The 24,332-nt window shown below is 30.2% G+C and overlaps 1 protein-coding gene across 1 annotated transcript in view; it reads left to right on the top strand.

Annotated features, from left to right (window-relative positions):
• The window catches only part of Ilk (integrin linked kinase), a 43,369-nt gene extending 28,628 nt beyond the window's left edge, over positions 1–14,741 (top strand). The window contains exons 10-11 of the mRNA XM_087163096.1: positions 1,450–1,580; positions 14,438–14,741. Coding sequence (XP_087019222.1) covers positions 1,450–1,580; positions 14,438–14,584 — 278 coding nt within the window. The 3' untranslated portion in view covers positions 14,585–14,741. The remainder of the gene's footprint in view (positions 1–1,449; positions 1,581–14,437) is intronic.
• Positions 14,742–24,332: the final 9,591 nt, after the last annotated feature.

The following is a 24,332-nucleotide window of genomic DNA, read 5'->3' on the forward strand; positions in this document are numbered from 1 at the left end:
AATTTATGTTTTGATACCAGCTCACTTCTCTGATGACTATTCAATTTCAAAAAAGAATCGCACTTAAAGATAGGACGATTCATTTTACACAAAATGCATGATTGAGTGATACTTTTATTAATTAGAAATGTTTTTGTTTTAGGTTTTGTTTTCACAATTAGAATTTCAGAGAAAGATTAAGATATTCAGATAATGAATTAGCTTAATGTGCTATGTCTATTTTTTAAACAGAAAAAAAAAAGCATTTTTTTGTATGAACCATTAAGTTTAGTGGGAAGTGCCATTTTAATAATTCCGTTCTAGACAATATTTCAAACATTGAGAGGATGAGGATCTACGTCATAACCTGCATTATCACAAGCCCCTTCTATTATCATTGACATTGCACGTTGATAGGAATTCAAATGAATTATTAAACAGTTTTTATTTGAACTGTTTTGCACTCCTCCCTTTTTTTAACAGTTTAATTTCACAAAGAAGTGTAATACCTACCAACAGTGTTTCTTTTTTTTTTTTTTTTTTTTTTTTTTTTTTTTTTTGGTGACAGGTTGAAGTTTGTTGTCTATATGCTACACATCTCTCAAAACTTGAAGAAGGAAAAAATTTGAACAATCTAACTATAACTATCTTAATCTTGATTGCATGAAATTGCGAATATGATTTTATTAACATGTTTTGATATTGCAATGATTATGTTCTTACAGATTTGATTTTAAAAAGTGACTGATCTTATTAACTAGTGATTTCATTAGTGACGACCATTGTTCTTTTAGTCTTCAGTATTGAATATCCTCTATTTTTTTATAACATTGCACTTTTATAAATGATTTCCATAGTAATGCAAAAACAAATAGAATTATGAAAGTGGAGCATAATTTTGATAATTGTTGGATAAAATTGCAATTTCTCGTCTGCAGGATATGAAAATGCACAATTCTTTTACAAACATGAAACAGTGAAAAGTACTTATCTTACGTTCTCTCAAAATGCAGGACGATAATTTTATTTAATTGAATTTTTTAATAAATTTGTCATTGCATACTGTTTTTTTGTTTTTATGGCAGAGAAAAATATTTTTATTTAAAATGAATTGTGTTATTATTATTATTTTGTTTATAACATTTAATTTTTATGTTTTTTTGAAAAGTTTTTACTATTTCACAATTTTTTCTGTTAACTTTGTTTTTTTCTTCTTTTAAGTGATTCTTAAGATGTAATTTTTTTAAATAAATAAGTGCAAAAAAATAATAGCTTTTAACTCATTATTATTATTAATAGAAAATTATTTTAAACGATTACAGAACACAGCAAATCATATTTTTTGAACACATAGTTTCATGAAATAACTTCAAATTTTTTTTTTTCTATTTGGAGTTCAGGAATTTTTATCCTATGAGTAGTGAGGCTCTGAAAACAGTTTGCTGAATGAGTTTTTTATTGTTCTTGCAGCTCTTCAGAAAAAACAAGATGAAATTAATGTGAAGGCTGCAGACATGTGGAGCTACGCCATCTTACTCTTTGAATTGGCTACTAGAGAAGTCCCCTTCTCTGACCTGACTCCCATGGAAATTGGAATGAAAGTATGCATATTTGTCAATATGTATAAAATTAATTTTAGATGCTATTAAATGCAAGAAAAATCTTATATACTATTTATTGCTTTAAATATGTTAATCATGGGTGCAAGTCTTCCGTCCCCATGACGGATTTCCATCTTTCGAAAATGTCCGCGGACGGAAGAAAGACGGAATCAAGACTGACTCGAAGACGGAAATCGGAATTTATTTTTTCTGTCCTTAAAAATACTTTTTAGGTCTACGTTATTGGTCTACTTTCTTATGTCCTGTTGTTATTTTATTAAAAGACATGAATAAATATTTTTTGTACAGTATTTAAACCAAGGATGAAAGACTTCCGCGAAAAAGCGGAAATCCACTTTTTTTTCCTTCCCAATTTTGAAAATTTCCGACCATGTTCCAAAAACTAAAATTTTTGGGAAGTCCTATTGGAGAAACCCAAGCCGCCCGAACGATAGTCGGGTTGCCGCGACTTCCGCTATAGAGTGGAAAGGAATCTAAGCGTTTTGTTTCGGCCGCCGATATTTGATTTTTTTTTTTGGCTGATTTTCGGAATTTTAAATATTAGGAACTGCAACGGTCTGCTAAAATCGCGATTTTTAATCAGACGATTTTAATATCAATCATCGATTTTCGTATTTAACTGATTTAAAACTTACGTGTTGCAATTTTTTTACGATATTTAAAAATCGTACTAGCAATTCCTATTCACTCAATTTAAAAATCCAATATCGCGATTTGTATTTAAGCGTTTTTGAAACTCAATATCGCGATTTGTATTCTCGTGAGTTTAAAACCCAATATCGCGATTTGTATTCTCGTGAGTTTAAAATCCAACGTCGCGATTCGTATTCACGCATTTTTAAATCCAATTTTGCGATTCGTTATCACGCAGTTGTAATATCAGATATCGTTTTTCGTATTTTTACGCTATTTAAAAATTTCTCACTGCGATTCGTATTCACGTGATCTAAAAATTATGCATCGTGATTCTTATTCACGCGATTTAAAAATTCAATATCGCAATTTGTATTTTCGTGTCTTTAAAATCCAACAGCACGATTCACATTCACGCGATTTTAAATTCCAATATCATGATTTGTATTTTCGTGTTTTAAAATCCAAAATCGCGATTCATATTCACGCGATTTTAAAATCCAATATCGTGATTCATATTCACGCGATTTTAGAATCCAATATCGTGATTCATATTCACGCGATTTTAGAATCCAAAATGGAGATTCATATTCACGCGATTTTAAAATCTAATATCGTGATTTGTATTCACGCGATTTTAGAATCCAATATCGTGATTTGTATCTTCGTGTTTTTAAAATCCAATTGCACGATTCATATTCCACGCGATTTTAAAATCCAACAGCACGATTCACATTCACGCGATTTTAAAATCCCAAATCGCGATTCATATTCACGCGATTTTAAAATCCAACAGCACGATTCACATTCACGCGATTTTAAAATCCCAAATCGCGATTCATATTCACGCGATTTTAAAATCCAACAGCACGATTCACATTCACGCGATTTTAAAATCCAAAATCGCGATTCATATTCACGCGATTTTAAAATCCAAAATCGCGATTCATATTCACGCGATTTTGAAATCCAAAATTGCGATTCATATTCATGCGATTTTAAAATCCAATATCAAGATTCATATTCACGCGATTTTAAAACCCAATATCACGATTCTTGAAAGAAGTAGAAGTAAGTTTTCTCTTGAATTAGTTACTGTAAAGATGTGATATATTTTTCATTAGTAAGTAATTTAATAGTTGCGCCTTCCTATAATTGCTTTTTTTTTATGTATTAGTGGTCAAAATTTGAAAATTACATTTAAGAAAAATTGAAAGTTAACTGTCTAAATGCTTCTGCCACTTTAAATATTGAATAAAAGTCTCCCAGCATTGTTAAAAGTTGCTTTTATAAATCTCAGTATCATATAGAGCCCTCTCCCCTCCTCCTAGTGACCTGCGTAGTAAAAGTTCAGTTTTTTTAATTTTTGTCCACTTTCATGCCTGTTAAACTTGATGTATTATGGTAAAGCTTTCTCCGATAGTTTGCATATGTCGAGGGGGTATTGTGTATGTTAGGTATTTCAGTCAAAAAATTTTCAGTCTTGGCCTTTTTTCCAACTTGCACCCATGATGTTAATGCTTAAAATATGTTTATTTACACGTTGGTTATATAGTTTTAAAAAATTACAATGCATACTCACTCTTTAAATATTTTAGCACAAAAGCTCTTTATGAAAAAAACAAACAAACAAACTGAAGTTTAATTTAATCTTGTCAAGTTGGGGTCGACATTTGAGAGAAAAATACATTGAAAAATACAGATTGTCCTAAAGTTGAATGATAATTTGAAAAATAAAGGAAAGGAAATAAGAACATACAATTTTTGCTTTTTGCTGGGAAGCCAGTCAATTTCAAAATCAGTTACAAACTTTGTCAACAGGTTATGTTATTAACTGGAACTTTTGCTGTTGTATGTACTACTTAAATATTTGCATTAGTATCTTTTAATTTTGTCCTTAGGTGGGGCTACATGTTGTTGCTGTTTCTCAACTGTGTAACTTATTAAACTTTTCAGCTAATGTTGAAATTTGGGGGGAAGAAATGTTTTCTTAAGCCTTTTGTATGATCAGGTCATTATTGGGACATTGAGTACAATTAATAATACAGTTTATGGCTTATGTAAAATATGCTCTCAAGTAATCATGTTTGTTTTAATTGAAATGGTGTTGGACAAGGAAGCATAGCTGGGAAAATTTCACAATTGCATTTCTGTTCAAATAAATGAATTCTACAATTAAATCAATGCTTTAATTATGTATTTCTTGATGAACAAACATACATAACTTGTTTTTTAAACAAACAAGCTTTTATATATTTTTTAAGGCAAAAATTTCTCATAAATAATTTCTGATCAAGCTAACAGTTGGCAGGTTTTACTTAGACCAAAAAGTTGTCTGTTAGTTCTAAAAAATTATCTTTAAATCTGGCAGTTATGACTCAACTTATTATTAAGTTTTTTTTTAGTTGTATTTTATAATTGTTATCTTCATATTGATTCTAATTTGTAAAATAGATTATGATGAATATATTTGTGTTTTTTTTTAATTTTATCTTTTTATTATAATGCGGTATCACCAAATATAGCTAGTTTCCGGATTTGTACACACCAATAGTACCGGGAAAACTGTTTAAACATAATTTTGTCCAAAAACCTGGACTTGTCAGGGAATTTTTTAACCCTATTAAATCTCTTGAAGAACATGGTATTTTGAGCTTTTGTTTGCAGCTTGATCTAAATAATGTTTAAAAATAATAAAATTATTTGCCATACAAAGGATCACTTGGCAATGAGTTAAGTAAAAAAGTCATTAAGTTTTATTATTATTATTTTTAGCTCAGTTTCCGAAATAGTTAAAGCATTTGCAATAGTAGTTATGTCATTGATAGCTCACAGTTTAAGTTTCATTGCTGTTGAGGGGGTCGAATGGACTGTATTACTAATGATTAAGAACAAACAATAACTATTTAATAATTTATTAATGAAATGATGAATGACGCCATTTCGAAGACGTCCGACTATATCAGAACAAAAAACAACAAGAGCTCTTCTTTTCGCCAAATTAGATAGATAAACGAAGCCAAAGTCGAGAGAGGCGCCAACATACTGCACGGCTTTGAAATATCCATTTCAAACAAATATATATACAACAATAAATGACAATTTTTAATGCAAATGATAAAAAAAGTTCTAAAATTTATGACTAAATAACCAAATAACATAGTATTTTTCACAAGCAAACTAAATGCACACAATCACATTCATTATGACAACAATGAAAAAATAAACATGTAAACTATTAAGATAATCTCCTGACCATTTTTTCCAAATAGTCCGATTGATTTTTTGTATCCTTTGCTACCGAGAGAGTCGATTATCAGGAACGTCTGCAACAGGAAATTCCGGAATACTGTTTATGGGTCGCCCAATTAAAAAATGACTGGGAGTTAGGGTCTCAAAATCATTGGGGTCCGAAGAAAGGGGAAAAAGAGGTCTACTGTTTAATACACCTTCAATTTGGTTTATCACCGTTAAAAATTCTTCTAAGGTTAATTTAGAGTTTCCAATAGTTCTTTTCAAATGATGCTTAAAATATTTGACTCCCGCCTCCCAAATGCCACCAAAATTTGACTATCTATGAGGAATAAATTACCAAGCAACGAATTCATGGGATAAATAAGAAGCAAGATTTTCTGAATTTTTAACAAGATCATGCAATTTTCTCAATTCAGAATTAGCACCAGTATAATTTGTGGCATTATCGAAAGATATAATGGAAGGCAAACCTCTTCTCGCGAAAAACCTTTTAAGGGTGGCAATTAATGCTTCTGCTGTCAAATCACTTACTATTTCCAAATGAATGGCACGAGTAATTAAACATACAAAAATTACAACATAGATTTTGTTTAAGATTCCCTTCCGCTGATTTTTATATTTAATAAGAAAGGGACCGCATAAGTTGGTGCCAGTTTTTGAAAAAGGGGGACTTATGGTAACTCTTTCTTTCGGTAAAGAAGCCATAATTTGCTGTTCTATCTTAGGTTTGCCTTTGAAACATGTTATGCAATCATGAACGATTTTTTGAGCAGTGTTCCTACCATTTAGGCGCCAAAACTCTTGTCTAACACAATGAAGCAAAGTTTGCGCACCAACATGCAAATTTTTTAGATGAAATTTAAGTAGTAAATTAAAGTAGTTATTTTATGATCTCTTGGAATTAGCAATGGGTGCTTTTGGTCATAAGATAAATCATAATATAAGATGATCATAAAATGAATCAAGAAAAGGAGTTAAATTACTTACGTGGCTGTCCTTCAACCTTTTTTTTATTTTTTAATGCATTTATCTCCTTCCTAAATACAATTACCTGTACTAACTTTACTAGAGAAAGCTTTGCATGTTGAAGTTCCTCTCTAGTGACGGGACCAAACATCCTTTCCTCTTTCTGGCTATTAGAAATGAACCTATAAATGTAATTCAAGATACGAATTAGTTTTACAAAATTATTACTTAAAGTGAGAAAACTATTAACCAAGTCTGAGTTGGAAGACAAAGTAAGAGTTATATTCAATGATTTTTTTAAGTTCATGCTCATAAAGTTCACTGTTCAAATTTTCAATGGATTGTTGATCTGTTGATTGAATGTGTAAAACTCGATGGTCCAGAAAACCACAAGTCCAGTGACTCCAATTCGGAAGGATCGATTCCTCGTGAAATCAAGTCAGCAGGATTCTCCTCCGATGGTATGTGTCTCCAGTGAAAATTATTTGAAAGTGTTGGAATTTTGGATACATGATTTCCAACAAATGTTTTCAATTGGTGAGGAGAAGAGTTAATCCAAGCCAATGCGATGGTAGAGTCTGAAAATAAAGTGACCTCTTTGATATCCATTCTTAAAGCAGCCATAACTTTTTGATCTAACTTAGCAAGTAAAAGGCATGCACATAACTCCAAATGAGGTACAGATATTGTCTTTAAAGGTGCAATTTTAGATTTACTGGCTAGGATTCTAAAGGCAGAGTTAGAACTGTCAGGATGAAGATATATCACAGCTCCGTAAGCCAAAGTGGAAGCATCAGCAAATCCAACGAGAGCAATTTTCTTAACTTTAGAGCTTAGAACATATCTGTCAATTTGAATGTTCTCTAAAGCTTTCAGGTTACTGACAAAACGATTCCATTCTTGAGCAATGTGCTCCGGCAAATTGTCATCCCAATTGAGGTTTTGAGTCCAAAGTTTTTGAAGCATTATCTTAGCTCTACTGATGATGGGTCCAAGAAAGCCAATTGGATCATACAACCTAGCAATGACTGACAATACATCTTGTTTGGTATAGGTTGATTGCTGGGACAAGCATACTTTGAAAGTGAACTTGTCTTGTCCCGGTTGCCAAATTATACCTATTGTTTTAGTAGATTCTTCAGTCTCGAAAGACAATTCTTCGTTAAAGTTGCTGTCATTGATCAAGCCCCTGGAATTCGAGTTCCATTTGTGCAAGGTCATGCCACAACTATCAAACATTTTTACCAATTGAGTCTTTAACTCTAAAGCTGATTCAAGATCGGTAGATCCAGTAACTAAATCATCCATATATAAATCAGAAAGAACAACTTCTGAAGCAAGAGGGTAATTCAATTGTTCATCCATTGCTAACTGCTTCAATGTTCTAATGGCCAGAAATGGCGCGTTTTTCGTTCCATACTTAATTGTATTCATTCTGAATACTGTAGGCACATTGTCTTCTTGAATTTTCCGCAAAATTCTCAATAAATCTCTTTGAGACGGATTGATTAATATTTGACGAAACTTCTTCCTAATATCAGCTGTCAAGGCAATTTTGTGTTTTCGAAGTTGAACAATCAAATCAAAAACGTTTTCTCTGACTTCTCCGGTTAACAGTATGTCATTTAAGCTTTGTCCTGTCGATGTAGGCGTAGAGGCATTCAATACGAGTCTTAGTTTTGTAGAAGTTTTGTCCGGGCGAAAAATGCCATGATGTGGCATGTAATATGATAAAGAAGGTGAAACATAGTCTACAACCTTTTCCATATGATTCAAATTTTCGTATTCATTTATGAATTCACAATGAAGTTTGTTCATTTCAAGAGTGGTGTTCAATCTTCTCACGGTCTGATTAAAGCGTTTCTGGGCTAAATTACGAGATTCACCGATAGTTTCCAGCGCTTCCTCACGAATAGGCATTTTGACCATGTAACGACCGCTTTCTGCTCTTTTATGATTCTTTTGAAAGTAACTTTCCCAAAATGCATGCGTCTTCATCACTCAAAATTCGGGAATTATCTATTTCTTCAATTTCCCAAAAATTCTTAATGCTATTTTCAATGTTTTCTGCACGATAAATTAAATTACAATAATGTTTTCGATGTTTGGATTCATATGAACCACTAGCAATAAAACCAAAAACAGAATCTTGAAATGTTAAGTTTTCTGAAGTGCGATATTTATTTTCTTTAATGATTTCAAAAAAATGTTCAGCGCCTAAGATCATATCAATTTTTCCAGTCTTAGCGAAAGAGGGATCAGCTAATATTAAATGATTGGGAATAATAATGTTCTCTAAATTCAAAGTGTTAGACGGAATTAAATCCGTAATTTTATTGACTACTGAAAATTCAGTGCGAAGCGAAAACGATGAATCTTTATTAGAAACAAGAGCATTCAATTTATATTTAACATTTGTTTCATTTCCTCCTAACCCACTTATTGGAATATTTATTCTTTCTTTTTTCAATTCTATTTTGTTTGCGAAATCCGAAGTCATAATGTTTACCATACTTCCACTATCCAGCAATAAACGTCCTTGAACAAAACAGTTGCTCACAGGATTCCAAATCCAAGCTAGAGCCGTTGCGAGAATTAAGTTTTTATTTCTACAAGTGTTTGTAGTAGCGAACACATGAGATATTAAATTATCATTCGAAACATTATTTATGTCCTGAGAACTCGGATTACAGACTGGCCCCTGCGAATCTTGCTCTATTAGAGATTCCGAATGAATCTCCATTTGGCGAAAATTATTTTCCTTGCGATGCAATAAGGAATTATGCTTAGCTTGACAGAATTTGAATGTAAATTTCGATGGACAGGAATTCAGTTTATGTGATGCATTTAAACAATTAATGCACAGATTATTTTTCTTAACAACATCAAATCTGAGTATTGGTGACATTTTAAAAAAAGAGGGACAGTTGTAAATTAAATGGTCCTTTGAACACAAATGGCATTTATTGTAATTCGATTTCACAACAAAGTTGCGAGCTTTGTTTTGATGTTGAATATTCTTAGCTTTGTTCACACAAAATTGACTTCCCTGAAGATTTTCTAATGTTTGACATCTTTTTTGAAGAAATTCCATAAATGTATTAAAATTTTGAAAGTACAGTAGAAGTTAAACTCATTTCATACTGTTTGCGACTTTCCTTATCCAATTTTTGAACAGTTATGTTAATTATTAATTGTTCAGCAAGATCATTAGTTTCCAATTTCATTAATTTTAAACCTCTTAAACTTTTATTTAAAGTATCAATTAAATGTCTCAATTCTTTATAAGATTCTACAGAAATTTTTTCAAAATTCAAAATGTTCGAGACATAATTGTTTACAATTAAACGAGTAATTTCAAGTCTTTCTTTTAGGATTTTCATCAAGGATTCAAAAGTATCTTCTGGTGTTTCAATATATTTAGCGTCACCTTTTAAAGCTGAATGCAAATAAAACAATTTCTGCATGCTATTTAAAGACTGATTTTCAGTTCCCAAACTATCAAATTGAAGCTTAAAGTTATTCCAATTTTCGATTTTTCCATCAAAACAAGGCAAGCAAATATCTGGCAATTTAACATCTATTTTATTAGTACTTAATTGTTCACTGTTATGCAAATGAGAAATATTAGAACTTCTTGAATGAAAAAGTCTTTGTAAGCTTACCTGGCAAGATTCTATCTGTTCTTCCATTTCATCAAAATGGAATTGATAACCTTCTAATTCTTCATCCTTCAAAATTGAATAATAATCCAGTTTTAAAACTTCAATTTCTTGAAGAATTTATCCTATGCTATCGATACGGAGATTGCAGTTCAAGACAATCAGCCTCATTTCCATTTGTAGAAATAAAGCTTTCCAACCTAGTTATTTTGCTTTTAGAGCTACCACGACGACGATTCAATTGTTTTAAGCTCTTTTCATATTGTTCCTTAGTGTTTGAAGTATCAGTAATTTTTATAAATGGAAAATATGAGTTCCAAAACGAAGTTATGACGAAACGAAAACGAAATTGATCAAAATTAATATTTTCGAATTATATCAGGTTTAAACTCCGGATAGACAGGAACATGTTGAGGGGGTCAAATGGACTGTATTACTAATGATTAAGAACAAACGATAACTATTTAACAATTTATTAATGAAATGATGAATGACGCCGTTTCGAAGACGTCCGACTATATCAGAACAAAAAAACAAGAGCTCTTCTTTTCGCCAAATTAAATAGATAAACGAAGCCAAAGCCGAGAGAGGCGCCAACAATTGTAAAAAATAAAATTGAGTGATTTAGTTGAGTTTTGGAGATTTTACAGCAGGTTGAACGTGGAAGACCAAACTTTTAGTTTCCTTCAAAATGTACTGTTTTACTTCCTTAAAATGAAAAAATGCACATCAAGCTTAGGATGAATTGCGTAAAGTTTACAGTGACGATGCTCTACGAAAAAGTCAGTGCCAAAACTGGTTCAAGAAGTTTCAGGTTGGGGGTTTTGATTTGAAGGATGTTCCTCAAATGCTTACTCAGATTGATCATGGCAAAATAAAGATATTAATTCAGTCCAACCCTTGAAGATGCATTGAAGATCAGCCGAAAAAGTGTTCATGTCAACTTAAAGAAACTGGGATACAAAAGTAAGCTCAATATTTCGGTTCCCCTTGAGCTCAAAGAAGTTCAATGGACGGCATGCATCACACTCATCTTATCAGAGATATGCTCTTAAAACATGGAGAAAAACATCTTTTTTAAAATGAGTCATAACTGGCAGTGAGAAGTGGATTGTTTACAACAATGTGTTGCACAAACGATTTTGATCCGAATCACTGTCAACAACTTCAAAAGCAGAATTCATAAAAGGAAGCTCTCAGTAGGGTGGGATTAGAAGTGTGAGATGTTTTTTTGAGATCTACCAAAGGAATGATACAATCCATTCTGATGTGTACTGTAGGAACAGTTTGAACGAGGCTGTCATCCAGAAACATTTGGGGCTCATCCATCGCAAAGGAATAGTGTTCCTTCACAACAACGCAAGATCATACTCATCTTAAGCGACCCGTCAAAAATTGTAGAAACTTGGGTGGGATGCGTTGCTTCAGCCATCATACTCAGCTGACATTGTGCTGCCAAACTTTCACATGTTTTGATATCTTCAAAGATTATACAAAATTCTTGTCTTCATATTCTTAGAATAATGTTCGGTGGTGAAGCTCAATGTTAATTGAAGACAGTTGACTAATGACTTCTGCTTGCATCACTGGAATCAAGACGAAAATCTTCTGACTTGATGGTTTAAGGGACAATTGCCTTTTTTTCCCCCTCAAAAGAAAATTTTGTTTCTCTTTTCCATTATTTTCTGCGCTGAAGACGCCTACATATTATAGTCACGCCTTTGGGAAGCTAATGATGCTAGTGGATTGTTTTTTTTGTTGATCAGTGATTGAATTTGGAGATCGTTTATTGATCATGTTTTTTTTTTTTATCCAGGTTTAAAACAGTTGACAGCAGAGCCCTCATCACTGTGGAATTTTTATTTCCCTTTTTTATTAAATTAAGAGGAAATTTAATTTAAATTCTTAATTCACAAAGTTTGATTTGAAGGACTGTCCACTAATTGTGCATTGTGTTTAAGTTTTCTTATCTTACTAGATTTGTGGTTTTTCAGAAATTTCAATACTTTTGAGTTATTTTATGCACATCTAATATTTTGTGCTTGTATCTCGAGTTATTTTATGTATGCATTATTTTTGGTACAATCGAGTTTTTAACAAAGTTAGAATTCATTTATTTCATATTTTAAGTAGGTGCAGCAAACAAATCTTATATGATTTAAATTTGTCATTTAGAAATATTTTATTTCTTTTCCATTTTATTTTACAATGATTGGTATAAAGAATTCAATGATCGTTAAAGTATCAAAATGGTGAATTGATGTGAGGGGCCATATACTAATAAATTTTTTTAACAAGAATTAAAAATTTTGTGATTTTCCCTGAATTACTTTCCTGAACTACATGTGATTTTCCTTGAAATAATTAAATTTTTTTTAAAAATTAGTTGATGAAGTATTGATCCCAGTTTCTAATTTTAATATTTTTAGAGTGGAGGGATATTTTTTAATCCATTTTTTTTATATACATAATAAATGTCGAAGTTTTGTAACTTTTAAATTTTTAAGTTGACATGATAATTGTATTGAATCAGATAATAAATCAAGATTTAACAGGATGTCATTCAGTAATTAACGTATGTAATGTGATTTTATGTATGTGTTCCTTTTCTTTCACAACTTTATATTAATGTAATATAGGAAACAGAGATTTTTGACATTAAAGACTATTTAAGAAATGAAAATGATTTTTTTTCCAACTACTCTCTTACATTTTATCTATCATGGCTATTTCTGTTTTACTACATTTTTATAAATTAATTGTAAAATATGTTTTTTTTCTGTTATTGTTATTATTTTAAATATGTCAATTCTAATATCTGAAGCCATTACAAATTATCTTAATTGTTGAATTTTACATTAATGTTTTAAATCAATTGTTTAATTTTTTTAGCTTGTTTAAATCACTAGTTTACGACGACCGTTAGGTATTTAAGTCATTAGTTTTAATCTTTCACTTTAAATTTTGTCTTTGACAAGTTGCATTTACTCTCCATTTTATTTTTTAATTAAATTTTTCCGATTCATCTAATATTATTATTATGTTTATCTATTTTTTAGTATTAAATATAATTTATTTTTATTAAACATAAATTTTGGGTTTGCAATTTTTTTTTCACTACTTGGAATTTTATGTAAATTGGTCTGGAAAACTTTTTATAGTCAGGGAAAAAAATTTCTTCTCTTTGAGTATGAACCCTATAAATTTTACTCAATGCTGTTTTAGAAGATTATTTTTTTTGTTTTTCAAAACGTTGATTATTTAAATGTGTGCGCATTTAAAAAAAAAGTATTTTAAAATGAAATAAAACCATGTTGCCAGAAGGGAATTAAAAACCAATTTTTTCAAAAATTTGTTTTAGTTATTTATGTTATCTTTGAAGCAAAAAAGCAAAATCTGTAATGGATTGATTCACCTGAAATGATTCACTAAGATGTTTCACATGATATGAAAAATAATTTGTTGAAATGTACCTTTTTATAATTGGTGATTCAAAATTAGATAATTCATTTTTTCTCTGAATTGGCAAATAATTATAAAAAAAATATATATTGAATAAAAAATTAATTTATTGCTTGTAAACATTTATACCCTAATTTATCGTATTGACCCAAAATTTTATTTTTACTCTGCCTTTGTTTATTTTGAATGTAAAAGATTGTTTTACTAGTGTAAGATTTTTTTTTTCAAATAGGTTCGACTGTTGCCTTTTTTTTATTAATTTGTTTGATATGACCTAGGAATTTTCATTATTTTGTAGTTTCAAGTATACATACCCTTTACATTACGGGGACCTAGGCAAAACATTGTGTAAGATTACTAAGAAAATGGATCAGTCAAAACCACGCTAGATCTATAGTTAAATTATTGAAATAGACTTTTTAATTTTTTAAAATTTTCATTCTTAAGAATGAACAAACATTTTTTCTATTATTTACTTTTCAAATCTTAAATTATTTAGATTTTGTTGATGATTTATCAAGCATAGCGTTAATTTGTGTCTGAAGACCCTACTTAAAATGTCTAAATATGTTGAATCCTTTTGGTGTCAGAGGTGTGCGGTTAGCCACCAAACTTTTTTTTTTTACTCATTCCAGTCCTCTCAGAAACAACAGTAAGGAATTAATAATTTTTGTTACGTATGGAGGAGATATGTAATATTTTACAAATTGTTTTCAAGTGCATTTTTCCTTTTTTTAAAAGAATATATTTTTTTTCAATATCTTGTTAAAATGTTTCATGGATGAAGCTATAAATGTCTTGTTTGTATTGTCCATATTGATTGTAGGAGTTTATTTATTAGTTGTTTGAATTTTGTAGATCGCTTTGGAAGGTTTAAGGGTGACCGTACCCCCTGGTATCTCTCCACATATGGCTCGCCTAATACAGATATGCATGAACGAAGATCCAGGGAAACGCCCAACTTTCGACATGATCCTCCCTATATTAGAAAAGATGAAGCAGTAAACTGTTGAACTCTTGATTACTGACAGTGCCTTCCCACTAAAGATCTGATCTTTTAAGTGCAGTTTTGAATTGTTACTAAACTTCTATTTTTTTTTTCAGTGAAGATAACTTTTAAGCAATGAAATCCACCAAATAAAAAAATAGTTTTTATACTGTATATGTTTCTTTTAAAGTTTTCTTTTAAATGTAGCAATTAAAAATATTAATCTTTCAATCAATCTATATATATATATATATATATATATATATATATGTATGTATATATATATGTATATATATATATATACAGTACAGGACCCGTTATCCGGAAATCAGAAAACCAAAAAACCGAAACGAAATTTGATACATTTTCCCGCCATTTAAAATAAAAAAAAAATTTTTCCTCATAAGATTTTAGGATTTTTCTTTCTTTTTTGAAAGATGTTTACCATACCACCATTTTAGAAATAATCATTACTGTATTAATTCATCGTTTTTTTTTCTTTTTAAGATTATTTCCTAATATTTTTTTTTTTTAGTTGGGTTTAACAATAAAAAAGAAACTGCTTTTTGTAGCGATTCAGAAAACCGGAAAAATCAGTTATCCGGAATAGCGATGGTCCCGATCGTTCCGGATAATCGGTTCCCTACTGTGTATATATATATATATATATGCGCATCATGTATTCATATTTTTTACATTAAAATTCATTTTTGTTGTGAGAATAGATTTTTAATTTATATAATTCGTCATTTTTAGTGCGCCATTAAAAATTATTAAATGGAATGTACATGAAAAAGTAAAACTGACTGTGCAATATTAATAACAATTATACTTTGTGAAAATCTAGTGTGAGCATGTTGTTGTTTCTGAGAAATGGTTCAAAGGATGCAAACAAGTAAAAGCTTTAACTTTTTTAATTTTTCTTTTTATTATTATTATTATTATTTACTTATTCATTCGTTTTTATTAAAAAATTTAAAATTTTCAATGTCATTTTAACTCCTTGAAAGATTTTTTTCTTTGTTTAACTCAACCATTTATTTATTGTGAAAATATTGCAGAAAGTTCACATAATTAAAATTTTTTTTTCTGTGTGTGTATCTTTAAAGGAGAAACTTATTATTCAGCGATGATTTTATTAGATAAAAAGCCATTGGTAAACAATGCCTAAAGACATTTTTAAATACACAAGGAATTAAATAATGAAAAAGAAAGGAGTCTTAATGCAAATTTTTTTTCTCCCATGGTTAGTTTCAAGTTGAGGACATAAAATTTTAAATTTAAAAGCTAAACATAAATTTTTAAAGATAAGCTTGTTGTTTGTACAAAATGGACCTCAGTTTATCCAGTTTAGGTTTATTTATTACTCTTTCCTAGTTTAGCATAAATATGGTATTAAGTAACAGTTATTATTGCAAGTGTGTTAATATTGTTACATATATGACATTGTTGGTGTATATGGTAACAATCTAAGAGGCATTATTACGAAATGTTTAATTCTGTTGTAGTAAACCAGGTTATGTTGAGGGTTCGAAAGGCAGCATTTTAAAAGTAATTTTAATTAATGGCAAGTGCAAATGTGAGATTGATAACTTCTAAAAGTGTATTTTAAGTTTACCATAAGTCCAATTTCTTAATGAATGATATATATTTTTTTGTCCTTCATTTGGCCTGCTATTTACTAAGATAAGAATAAATGGAATTAATCATTCTATTTTGCTGTCTATTAATTAGTTTATCCTCTACTTACTGTAATCTAACTGTAATATATGTGCTACTATTTTAAATTTTTTTAATATAAAATTACGTAAAATTTTTTCTCTCAAAATGTAATGATTGTATTTAAGTGCACTGGTAAACTGTTTATTTTTGTTTCATGAGATTTTTTAGCAGATCTTAGATACTTTCATATCTCTCATTTCAAATCTGCAATCGGTTTCTCCATCTAAGCTACAGTTTTTTTTAAATGACATTTTTAGTCTATTTTTTGTCCTACAAATTTAAAAACGTCATGTACAAAAGGGTTCACTTAAATATTGGGACTAACTACTAAGGGAGTTAGGGCATATCATTAGGATTTAAACTGCATAAGAACCCATGCCTGGAAATATCATTATAGACCGCTTCTCTATTATAAACTGTTTCTTCATGTGCTTTTGAACTGGGGATGATTGAGAAGTACCCCCTGGCTGCATTTCTGGACATGGGTTCCAATGCAGTTTTAATCCTGATGATTTGCCCTTGCTCCCCTTGAAGTTCGTTGCAAAATTTATATGACCTCCTGTTTTATATAAAGATTTTAAACTTTCAACAAAAAATAGACTGAAAATCTCATTAAAGTCTGCAGCTTTAAAAGCGAAACTTATTTCAGATTTGAAATCCCCAAACCTAAATTAGATCAAGTATTTGTATAAATAAACTAAATTCAGCGGTGCGACAGCCCGTAGAGGGCCAAGGCCTACTGTGCCCATCTCAGTTTTCCTGACCTTGGGCTCTGGGGTGTAGGAGCAGATGTTCCAGTCAGGTGGTCAGCCGAACGCGGAACCCCCGTTGTTTAGTCCCCAAGCATGATTGGTACTCATTTATCGACCCACTGAAGGGAGGAAAGGCTGAGTCAACCTTGCCCGGCCCGAGGATCAAACCAGGGACCTATGGCACGACAGCGCGAAGTGCTGCCGCTCAGCCACCGGGGTCATTTTTATAAATACAAAAAAAAGAGAAAAAAATATTGTTTCCCAGGGTAATCAATTAGTGTTTTTGGTAGATCTCATATTATTTAATTTTCATTTATAAATTGGACATTTTCTCCATTCAAAATATTTGCATATTATCTATATTTTTTCTGAAAAAAAATCATTTTAATAAACAGTTAATGTAAAGATTATTATATACAATATATGAAAATGACACCAAGTGCCTCAATGCAAAGGTGCACTTCACTTATGAAGTTAAACACGCTTTTCCCATCTCAATCTATTATGGCAACTAGCTTTTAGGATGGACGTAAAACCTCATTTTGAATATTCACTGAAAAATTATTCTTACATCTGATACCCAATGTGTACTTTTTAAAACCTTTTGTTCTAGCTCAGATTCTTGCTTTTTAAAGCTGTATTAGCAAGCAGAGCATTTGCAAGGATGGGACATTTACGCTCAATATTTCTACAACTATGGGCCACCTGTGCTATCCAAAAAAGTTTTATTTTTGATTCTGTAAAAAAAAAAATATATATATTTTATGCAAATAAGATTTAAAAATTGTTTGTTCTATTTGAGTGATGTAGATAGATGCATTTACCAAGGCCTAACTCATCAGGTCTTTATATTTCTATTCATTGAAATCAAAATCATATAACTAAGGTATATTTGTACATTTTAAATGATAATTTCTTAATAACAATCTTAAAGCACAATCATTTAATATTTTTTAATGTTCAAAGTATTTTATGTGTTGAAAAATAAATATTTGTGATACTTACTTAGTGCAATATCAGAGCTTATTATAAAAATCGAGGATTTATGGATTTATTATAAATGATTCAGCCAGGAAAAAAAAAAATCAATAATTTCAAGAGAGGGTGTATTTTTTTTTTCGTTAGTTATAATATGGAGCTTTTTTAAAAATCTATTTTTAATCTATTAAATCTATTTTGAAAAGTTTTTAGGCGGAAAAAGGATTTACTTTTTTCCTTCTTAATCTATTGAGAATTCTATGAATGTAGTTTCTTTCTTTCTTTTTTTTATTTTTTTTTTTAACTTACTCAATAATATTTTGGAATTTTTTATTTCATTTTATTTTTTGAAATAAATTAATCTATTTAAATTGTAGGGTTGCAAGTATTTTTAAGACTTCAAACCTAATACAATAACATCATAATTTTGCTATATTTTAATTATTTTTGAAAAGTTTTTAAAATCTTTCAGCTTTAAAATTTGCTAACTATTTTCAATAGATATTTCAATGAATAGAATGAAGCAAAAATAATCTGAAATCTGATTAATTACTTAATAAGAAAATTGAATTCATGGAATTTTTCATAGTTTAACAAAGAGGAAATAGAATCTCTTTTCGATGAAGTCCCAACAATACAATTCATTTATATTTTTCATTTTTTGTATTTATACATTTGTTTTTTATTATAATATATTTCAATACACTGCTGTTAGTTTGTGTATCTACTTTTTTTTTCTTTAAAAAAGCAAAAAGGCATATTTTGTTAATTCTAGTTTATCTTTCAATTAAAAACTGTACTTTTGTTAAAAAAAAAAAGAAACTTTATTGTCATTAAAAAAACTTGAAATTATTTTTTGTCATACAGTGATAAAAAATGTGTGTGTGTCTTTTAGAGATTTTAATTCAGCCTGTAATTAATTGCATATTGTTTTTCTAACCTTTCTTGATGAAATTTATTGGAAAGCTTTGTTGTCATTTATTAATTAGTTTTTAAATGTATTGTTTATCTTTAATAAAATAATGTGTGATTAACTGGTCTTTAAAATATTTTATAAAGAAGTGTCAGTCCCATTACTTTTGAATGTATACTAATGGCTGTTCTGAAAATGAACAACAGTTTTAAAAATGAACAGAAAGTGAAAGAAGTGTTTGTTTGAAGTTTTAGAAGCCAGGCTATTTATTCTCACTAAGTTTCAAAATTTATTACTAAGTTCATCAGCAGATGGTGATAGTAGCTGAGGAAAAAAAAAAAATTATCAACAATTTGCAGCAGCAACAACATGGCGCAGTTAGCGAATAAAATTCAAATATTTCAGTTTGGTATGTTTTGATATGAACCATGAAACATTGTCTCATAGTTTTCCAAACAGCAGACATCATTTATTGAGCAAATCTTATAACTAGTGTTGAAATTTGTTGAGCATAAAATCTAGTTTCCTAAGCACAAACACATCAAGCCAAATATTTTTTTATGTTTCTATTTTTCAACTGATTTGCTGCAAATAATACGCTATCAAAGCCAGTTCAAAATAAAATAAAAATGTCAAAAGATCACTTCTTTATAAATCGGAAGTAAAATATAAATATTTAAAAAAAAATTTCTAAAAAGTTGGAATAAATTTGAAAGGAAACATTTGGAATATTTTTGTGGAATTCTAGAATTTTATGAAGAATTTAGGTTTTCTAGTGTTAATACATACTTGCCCACTTTTTCTACTCTTGTTGGGAGATTTTTCTTGAGTATTTATTTAAGTTGGTTGTAAATTTTATGGTTTACCATTTTATTTCAATTTGATTTGCAAAATTTTGACCAACACTACATATAAAAAATTTAAACAGATGTGTAAGACCTGATAATTCTTTATAAAAAATATGTATATTGATATGATGACATGAATTTTAAAAACTAAGCGTTAGAGAATCAACTGTATTTTTGGTCAATTTTATAATAAACAATACAGCAGTTTAATTTACTCATTACGTTTTCCCTCTCACTTTCTTTTAGCTGGATTTCTAGTTAAGATGTTTCATTTCCCGAAGTCTGTAATTCAGTATTTAAATTTATGTGCAAAGTGACAACTTTTGGTCAGAAACGTTTTTATTTATTTATTTTTTAAATGACACAACACTTGTGACAAGCAATAAACAAAAATTAATTTTCAAAAATAATAGGTTAAGGAATGTTTATATCATGAATTTTATAATGGTAAATAATATATTAGTTTCATGACAACTGAAGCAAAAGTTTAAGGTAGAAATTATTACAAAACAAATAAAATGCATTATTCTTGTTAATATAATGCATAATGCATGTAAATTGGGCAATGACACTCAAATTTAATTTAACATTCGAAAAAGTTATTATTTTTTTTATCACTCGTGGTTTCTGTTACGTTCTGTTAATTACAAGTCAAAGCCTTTTTTTCTCTTCTCTTAGCACTCAAAGGCTCATGCGTTAACGTAGAAGTGGTGCGTTTAGCCACAACGAAAGTTTGGATCCCTTAATGTTAATTTCACTTCTTTCATATTTTGCTATTACTTGAGGACTTTTTAAGGAATCAAAAATTTTCCAAACATAATTTTATGAAAAAATATTTATTAAGGATTATTTTTTTAAATTTTATTTAACCAAATTTTTTTTTTTAACCAAATTTACCAAATTTTTAACCAAATTTTTTAACCAAATTTAACCAAATTTTTTTTTTTTTAATTATCATGTTTACAAGTTTCTACATCATACTTTTAATCTACGTAATTTTAAATGACAAAATACAAAATGTGTGCTAAATCGATCAAATAAATCTCGATAAATCAAATTTTTAAATGTAAGACTTTAAAATTTGATAACTTAGAAACTATTCGACTGATGCCGTTCAAATTTTGTGCTTCATTTTTGTCAATAAAATTATGTAGATTGAATGTAAAATGTAATGTAAAAATTTGTAGGCCATTTAATTCAAAATATTTTTGACAAATGTGAAGTAAAATAATACACTATATTATAAAAGCAATTTTTTTCATGAAATTATTTTTGAACAAAGGAAACTAATTACTAGCGTGTAAAAATAATTACTAGTGTGTAAAAAAAGTTACGAGTAGTTTGAAAATTTCGGGATCTATAGCTGAACGTGCAAAAACATTACAAGATCCAAACCGCTCTTCCGTCTAAATTATTGACGCTATTATTTTTTAGTTTCTGAAATCCCCAATATTTTGAGTGTCAGAAATTCGTCAAATAAAAGGTATTCAGAGAAAGTACGTTTTCGTGTCTAATTTCCTTACTTATAATATCAAATTATTTAGCATATTTGAGATTGGGTTCTCGAATTAATAAGTTTGAGTTCAAGTACGTGAAAATCCGATCCTTAGAACAAAAGGTATACAGGAAGCTCACTTTTTTATTTTGTACTTTAAGCATGTATTAACAAGTGTGCTCCTGTGACAAAATCACCAGAAGTTACAATCATTCCGGATATGGTGTGGCACCACATTCTCCCGACTTTTCTGGACGTGCAACTGACATTACCTTTTAATTGAATTTCTGTTTTGAGAATTTTATTTTTTTAAGTCATTTTTTTAAAAACGTCAATCGGGACACATAAAAGGAAATACTACATTAGAAGTTGCTGCCATTAAAAACGCTTAGAATATTATTGATGTCCATTTTGCTACAACTTTTCGCTTCGCAAACACGCATCGGTCCGAGTAATTAAATTTTTTCAAATGAGTGTTTTTCATCTAAAGCTTAAAAAGCTTCTCTTATCTACATAAAATTTCCATAGTTTTTGCGCTTAACTAAAAATTCTGAGTAATGTTTTGAAATTCTATTAATTTTTTAAGTAAAACAATTTTTAAATGGTGTAAATATTTTTTTTAAAAGTTTCATTCTTATTTTTTAGGTCATTGTTTACTGTTCCACATTCGTATTACTTTTGTATTTTAACTTTAATATGGACGAAGTCATGATACCTTGACGCAATTTATTCAAATTTGGAATGTTTTACATTTTGAAATTAGCAACACTTTCCTTCTCTAAGTACTTTTTTTTTTTTTTCATTTTTCTCTGCATTGCACTGGAATTTTCAGTCAGTTTTGCGATCGTTACGCCTTCTGTCGATAATCCACGAGTCTTTTCAATCCAATATTCTAAGGACAGAATTCTTTCCCTCTAACTTAATTGTTCTTCGTGCCTTCACCCGGCCTACATTAATCTAAGGCTGTTTTAGACGGGATCGACAGGAGAGGCGCTTTTCAGTATCGGTCCCCTCCCCCGCAAACGACAAATATGATTAAGGGGGCGAGTCAAAACCTTTACGAAAACTTTTCTCCGGTGATCGGTAAAGTGTGTTCGAAAACTTAACTTGGTTGACTTTTTTCTTATCTGTTACTCTTTTATTTGGCTCGGACGTTTAAGTCATTAATGACTGCAATATTCTGTCTCTTCGGAGAAGAGCACCACATTTCACATTTTCCGAAAAGAATTTTTCAATACAAAATCTGGTATGAAATAGTCATGGTAATAGTCATGAACGGTAAGTAGTAATTTTTTAAATTATATATATATATATATATATATATATAGCCCAATTAAGACAGAAGGGAAAAAAATTAATAAGTTTTATTAACTGCGCATAAGCTGCAAGTCTATAGAACTCATGAAATAAGAACTCATAATAATTATTTTCCATGTTTTCTCAATATTTAATATATATATATATATATATATATACTGAAGAGCAAAAAAACTGGTTTAACTGCCAAATATCGTGAAGGGCTCCCGCGAGGACGCAGAAGTACCGCAACACGACGTGGCATGGATTCGATCAATGTGTGAAGTAGTGCTGGAGATAATTGACACCATGAATCCTGGAGTGCTGTCCATAAACCAGTGGGAGTAAGAGGAGGTGGGAAAATCTTCTGAACATCACGTTGCAAGGCATCCCAAATATGTATGCGATGTCATAGATTTGATGTTTTACCGGATTTCCGATTCTCACGGTATACTCGTGAAATGGTCGTACGTGAAAATCCAAATTTCATTGCTATCTCAGAGATGCTATGTCCCATCTCTGCACCGACTACAACACCACGTTCAAACTCACTTAAATCTGTATAACATCGTATTAATCTGTTAACATTGTGTTAATAACATAATAACATTCTAATAACATTGTGTTAATTGTAATAATTGTATTATTACTGTATTAAATCTGTAAATCATTGTAGCGACGGTAACCGATCTAAGAACTGTGCTTGACTTGACTTGATATATAGTTATTTAAAGTACCTGCCTGCGAAGCGGGCATCTCACTTTTTCATCTAGTAAGTTTAGCCCTTAGGCGACTGTGACTATTGGCTTTAAGCTAGAGAGGGGGGAGGGGAGGAAGGAATACGGGGGAAGTCCCCTGAGTCAATAACGGGAGTCTAAGACCTGTGCTAGACACTCGTTGGTTGTCTTATATGTCCCGCAGTGGACTGATCGTTAAGACACGGTTCCCAGTAGATCACCGAAGTCAAGCATCACTGGTTGGTGTCAGTGAGCGGGTGGGTGATCACTTGGATCAGTCTGCGTTGGGACCGAGGGTGTGCGGTATTGGTTCTAGTTAAACTGTTCTACTGTAAAGTGCTCGACTTCGCGTGCAGGTAGTCGGGCCACCGAAGCGGGGGTGCCATCCCTTCTGCTGAAACACCCCTCCGGGATGTTTCCCAGACCGTCACCAATAGCCCATTGTGCAGCTCTAGTGCGACGTAAATTAACAGCAACTAAAATTAATTAAGAATTAGCACCAATACTAAAAAGGCGATTCTTTATGAGTTTCTTTGCTAAACAGGTTCCTTTTATCAATTAATTCTGATTTTTTGTACTAAACTTATTTTTTTGTTTCAATTTGGCCCGATTACTAAAATTAATTATCCTTTATGTCAATAATGATATGAAAATTTGAAATATTTCTCATATGGAAATAAGTACTTTTTCTCCATTAAATTTAATTTTTTAATACAAAACTCATTTTCATTCTATTTCAATTTGCACTTATTAATAGAACTGATTTTTTTTTAATTTTTGAAAATAATTCGTAATGACACTGATATTTTTTTAATAATCATTTTTAGTGAACGTAATTTTACCGGTACATACATCGAAGGCCGTAGAAACATCTTGTTTGACGAAGTTATTGACGCCAGTGATTCTTAATTGAACATGGGATTAAATACTATAGATGATGTGGTAATCGGTACATTCATTTATATCAAGAGAATACCATGCATTGGCTCATGTGATGAAAGAGGCTTTCGGATATGTTCCAAAA

Source organism: Parasteatoda tepidariorum, chromosome 5, assembly GCF_982258835.1.
Source record: "Parasteatoda tepidariorum strain Cologne lab strain chromosome 5, Ptep-v5.0, whole genome shotgun sequence".
Lineage (NCBI taxonomy): Eukaryota > Metazoa > Arthropoda > Arachnida > Araneae > Theridiidae > Parasteatoda > Parasteatoda tepidariorum.